General features: G+C 45.7%; 1 protein-coding gene across 1 annotated transcript in view; it reads right to left on the bottom strand.

Moving 5' to 3' along the window:
• The window catches only part of LOC106591176 (metal transporter CNNM1), a 21,427-nt gene that overhangs the window by 6,687 nt on the left and 9,740 nt on the right, over window positions 1-5,000 (bottom strand). The window contains exons 3-5 of the mRNA XM_045690923.1: window positions 2,759-2,899; window positions 1,120-1,289; window positions 255-345 (exon numbers count right to left, since the gene is read on the bottom strand). Coding sequence (XP_045546879.1) covers window positions 255-345; window positions 1,120-1,289; window positions 2,759-2,899 — 402 coding nt within the window. The remainder of the gene's footprint in view (window positions 1-254; window positions 346-1,119; window positions 1,290-2,758; window positions 2,900-5,000) is intronic.

Here is a 5,000-nt window from a genome sequence, read left to right as displayed (position 1 = left end):
GATGGTAATGAGTCAGACAGGGATGAGATAGTGTCCCACCACTCTCTGGTCTATGCAATGGTACAGTCCACATAACGTACCTGTAATCTCTTATGTTTGTCATGAAACGTTTTGTTTTCTTTGAGCTTGTAATGTGTGCACAGGCTGTTTCTCTATATTCATGTGTTAATGTTTGAGTGAGTGAGTGAGTGAGTGAGTGAGTGAGTGAGTGAGTGAGTGAGTGAGTGAGTGAGTGAGTGAGATGAGCCAGTTACCTGTGGGCATGATGGCAGGCACCCCGTAGTAGGCGAACGCTCCGTTCTCAAACCTCAGAGCCTCTTTACCAAACTCCACCTCCACACGACCCTGGACACACAGGACAGAGAAATGGTCAAGTTCCCTGATTTGTGTCTAAGCCATAATCTAGATATTCCAAGCTGTATATAAAACCAGGGTTGGTGTAGCACACGATAAGCACATGAACACCTGCTCTTTCCATCACATAGACTGACCAGGTGAATCCAGATGAAAACTATGATCCCTTATTGATGTCACCTGTTAAATCCACTTTAACCAGTGTAGATGAAGGAGAGGAGACAGGTTAAAGAAGGATTTTTAAGCCTTGAGACATGGATTGTGTGTGTGTGCCGTTCAGAGGGTGAATGGGCGGCAAGACAAAATAGTTACGTGCCTTTGAACGGGTAGTACAGTAGGTGCCAGGCGCACCGGTTTGAGTAAGTCAAGAACTGCAACGCTGCTGGGTTTTTCACACTCAACAGTTTCCTGTGTGTATCAAGAATGTTCCACCACCAAAAGGACATCCAGCCAACTTGACACAGCTGTGGGAAGCATTGGAGTCAACATGGGCCAGCATCCCTGTGGAACGCTTTCAACACCTCGTACATGCCTCAATGAATTGAGGTTGTTCTGAGGGCAAAAGGAGGTGTAACTCAATATTAGGAAGGTGTTCCTAATGTTTTGTCCACTCAGTGTACTCTCCCTCTGTGTGGGATCGAATCCTTTTCTGCTTTGACACACTTATCTCCTCACTGTCCTGTCTGTTGTCTACTCTCCTATCAATAAAATACATTAAATCAATTTGATTCATCGCTAAGGGACAATTATTGCGGGCGTTTATACCTGTAGTAACAGGATGAAGTAGTCAACAGGTTTGTTTCTCTGAAACAGGAAGTGCTGTGGGGCCAGTTTGTTCTTGTCATCGTAGCTCAGCTCCTGGACCACACTGGGGTGTTTAATGAGACGCAGTAAGATCTTCTCTGATAGGTGGGCTGGCTTGAATGGCTCCACCTCTACAGGAGGTGGGGAGGGAGAGAGGGGAGGGAGAGAAAGAGAGAGAGAGTGAGGGATAGAAGAGGTAGGAGGAGAGGGTAGTAAAAGGAGAGAGATAAAAGAGGGATAGAAGGGGTAGGAGGAGAGGGTAGTAAAAGAGGAGAGATGAAAGAGGGATAGAAGAGGTAGGAGGAGAGGGTAGTAAAAGAGGAGAGATGAAAGAGGGATAGAAGAGGTAGGAGGAGAGGGTAGTAAAAGAGGAGAGATGAAAGAGGGATAGAAGAGGTAGGAGGAGAGGGTAGTAAAAGAGGAGAGATGAAAGAGAGATAGAAGAGGTAGGAGGAGAGGGTAGTAAAAGGGGAGAGATGAAAGAGGGATAGAAGAGGTAGGAGGAGAGGGTAGTAAAAGAGGAGAGATGAAAGAGGGATAGAAGAGGTAGGAGGAGAGGGTAGTAAAAGAGGAGAGATGAAAGAGGGATAGAAGAGGGTAGGAGGAGAGGGTAGTAAAAGAGGAGAGATGAAAGAGGGATAGAAGAGGTAGGAGGAGAGGGTAGTAAAAGAGGAGAGATGAAAGAGGGATAGAAGAGGTAGGAGGAGAGGGTAGTAAAAGAGGAGAGATGAAAGAGGGATAGAAGAGGTAGGAGGAGAGGGTAGTAAAAGAGGAGAGATGAAAGAGGGATAGAAGAGGTAGGAGGAGAGGGTAGTAAAAGAGGAGAGATGAAAGAGGGATAGAAGGGGTAGGAGGAGAGGGTAGTAAAAGAGGAGAGATGAAAGAGGGATAGAAGAGGTAGGAGGAGAGGGTAGTAAAAGAGGAGAGATGAAAGAGGGATAGAAGGGGTAGGAGGAGAGGGTAGTAAAAGAGGAGAGATGAAAGAGGGATAGAAGAGGTAGGAGGAGAGGGTAGTAAAAGAGGAGAGATGAAAGAGGGATAGAAGGGGTAGGAGGAGAGGGTAGTAAAAGAGGAGAGATGAAAGAGGGATAGAAGAGGTAGGAGGAGAGGGTAGTAAAAGAGGAGAGATGAAAGAGGGATAGAAGAGGTAGGAGGAGAGGGTAGTAAAAGAGGAGAGATGAAAGAGGGATAGAAGAGGTAGGAGGAGAGGGTAGTAAAAGAGGAGAGATGAAAGAGGGATAGAAGAGGTAGGAGGAGAGGGTAGTAAAAGAGGAGAGATGAAAGAGGGATAGAAGGGGTAGGAGGAGAGGGTAGTAAAAGAGGAGAGATGAAAGAGGGATAGAAGAGGTAGGAGGAGAGGGTAGTAAAAGAGGAGAGATGAAAGAGGGATAGAGAGGAAGACATGAGAAAGTCAGTGGAAAAGTAAGAAGAAAAATGTAATTTGTATTAACTGGTAAACATTCTTTACTAATCAATGGGGTGTTTTTTACCAGGCCTCAAATTGAGAACAACTTACTTCCACAGAGATTATATATTTCATTATTTAACACTCAGGAAGTGACCTCACAGTGGACAAGGAGTGACATCACAGTGGGTCTACCTGTGGACAGGAAGCGGTGCGTGGCGAGGAGGAGCTGGGGAGAGATCTTCACCTTCATCTCGTTCTCCGACAGCTTAAAGATGGAGAAGTCCTGCTGCTTCCTCTCATGGTGAGAAACACGACGCTTAGAACGGTTATCAGCTGTAGAGGAAGACACTTAGAGAGGTTATCAGCTGTAGAGGATACACAACACTTAGAGAGGTTATCAGCTGTAGAGGATACACAACACTTAGAGAGGTTATCAGCTGTAGAGGATACACAACACTTAGAGAGGTTATCAGCTGTAGAGGATACACAACACTTAGAGAGGTTATCAGCTGTAGAGGATACACAACACTTAGAGAGGTTATCAGCTGTAGAGGATACACAACACTTAGAGAGGTTATCAGCTGTAGAGGATACACAACACTTAGAGAGGTTATCAGCTGTAGAGGATACACAACACTTAGAGAGGTTATCAGCTGTAGAGGATACACAACACTTAGAGAGGTTATCGGCTGTAGAGGATACACAACACTTAGAGAGGTTATCAGCTGTAGAGGGAGACACTTAGAGAGGTTATCAGCTGTAGAGGGAGACAGAGAGGTTATCAGCTGTAGAGGGAGACACTTAGAGAGGTTATCAGCTGTAGAGGGAGACACTTAGAGAGGTTATCAGCTGTAGAGGGAGACACTTAGAGAGGTTATCAGCTGTAGAGGGAGACACTTAGAGAGGTTATCAGCTGTAGAGGGAGACACTTAGAGAGGTTATCAGCTGTAGAGGGAGACACTTAGAGAGGTTATCAGCTGTAGAGGGAGACACTTAGAGAGGTTATCAGCTGTAGAGGATACACAACACTTAGAGAGGTTATCAGATGTAGAGGGAGACACTTAGAGAGGTTATCAGCTGTAGAGGATACACAACACTTAGAGAGGTTATCAGATGTAGAGGGAGACACTTAGAGAGGTTATCAGCTGTAGAGGGAGACACTTAGAGAGGTTATCAGCTGTAGAGGATACACAACACTTAGAGAGGTTATCAGATGTAGAGGGAGACACTTAGAGAGGTTATCAGCTGTAGAGGGAGACACTTAGAGAGGTTATCAGCTGTAGAGGGAGACACTTAGAGAGGTTATCAGCTGTAGAGGGAGACACTTAGAGAGGTTATCAGCTGTAGAGGGAGACACTTAGAGAGGTTATCAGCTGTAGAGGGTACCGACACTTAGAGAGGTTATCAGCTGTAGAGGAACACGACACTTAGAGAGGTTATCAGCTGTAGAGGGAGACACTTAGAGAGGTTATCAGCTGTAGAGGGAGACACTTAGAGAGGTTATCAGCTGTAGAGGGAGACACTTAGAGAGGTTATCAGCTGTAGAGGGAGACACTTAGAGAGGTTATCAGCTGTAGAGGGAGACACTTAGAGAGGTTATCAGATGTAGAGGGAGACACTTAGAGAGGTTATCAGCTGTAGAGGGAGACACTTAGAGAGGTTATCAGCTGTAGAGGGAGACACTTAGAGAGGTTATCAGCTGTAGAGGGAGACACTTAGAGAGGTTATCAGCTGTAGAGGGAGACACTTAGAGAGGTTATCAGCTGTAGAGGGAGACACTTAGAGAGGTTATCAGCTGTAGAGGGAGACACTTAGAGAGGTTATCAGCTGTAGAGGGAGACACTTAGAGAGGTTATCAGCTGTAGAGGGAGACACTTAGAGAGGTTATCAGCTGTAGAGGGAGACACTTAGAGAGGTTATCAGATGTAGAGGGAGACACTTAGAGAGGTTATCAGCTGTAGAGGGAGACACTTAGAGAGGTTATCAGCTGTAGAGGGAGACACTTAGAGAGGTTATCAGCTGTAGAGGGAGACACTTAGAGAGGTTATCAGCTGTAGAGGGAGACACTTAGAGAGGTTATCAGCTGTAGAGGGAGACACTTAGAGAGGTTATCAGCTGTAGAGGGAGACACTTAGAGAGGTTATCAGCTGTAGAGGGAGACACTTAGAGAGGTTATCAGCTGTAGAGGGAAGACACTTAGAGAGGTTATCAGATGTAGAGGGAGACACTTAGAGAGGTTATCAGCTGTAGAGGGAAAGACACTTAGAGAGGTTATCAGCTGTAGAGGGAGACACTTAGAGAGGTTATCAGCTGTAGAGGGAGACACTTAGAGAGGTTATCAGCTGTAGAGGGAAGACACTTAGAGAGGTTATCAGCTGTAGAGGGAGACACTTAGAGAGGTTATCAGCTGTAGAGGGAGACACTTAGAGAGGTT

Source organism: Salmo salar, chromosome ssa12, assembly GCF_905237065.1.
Source record: "Salmo salar chromosome ssa12, Ssal_v3.1, whole genome shotgun sequence".
In the NCBI taxonomy this organism is placed as follows: Eukaryota; Metazoa; Chordata; class Actinopteri; order Salmoniformes; family Salmonidae; genus Salmo; species Salmo salar.
The sequence above is the reverse complement of the archived record's forward strand: the minus strand, read 5'-3'. Positions and strand labels throughout refer to the sequence as shown.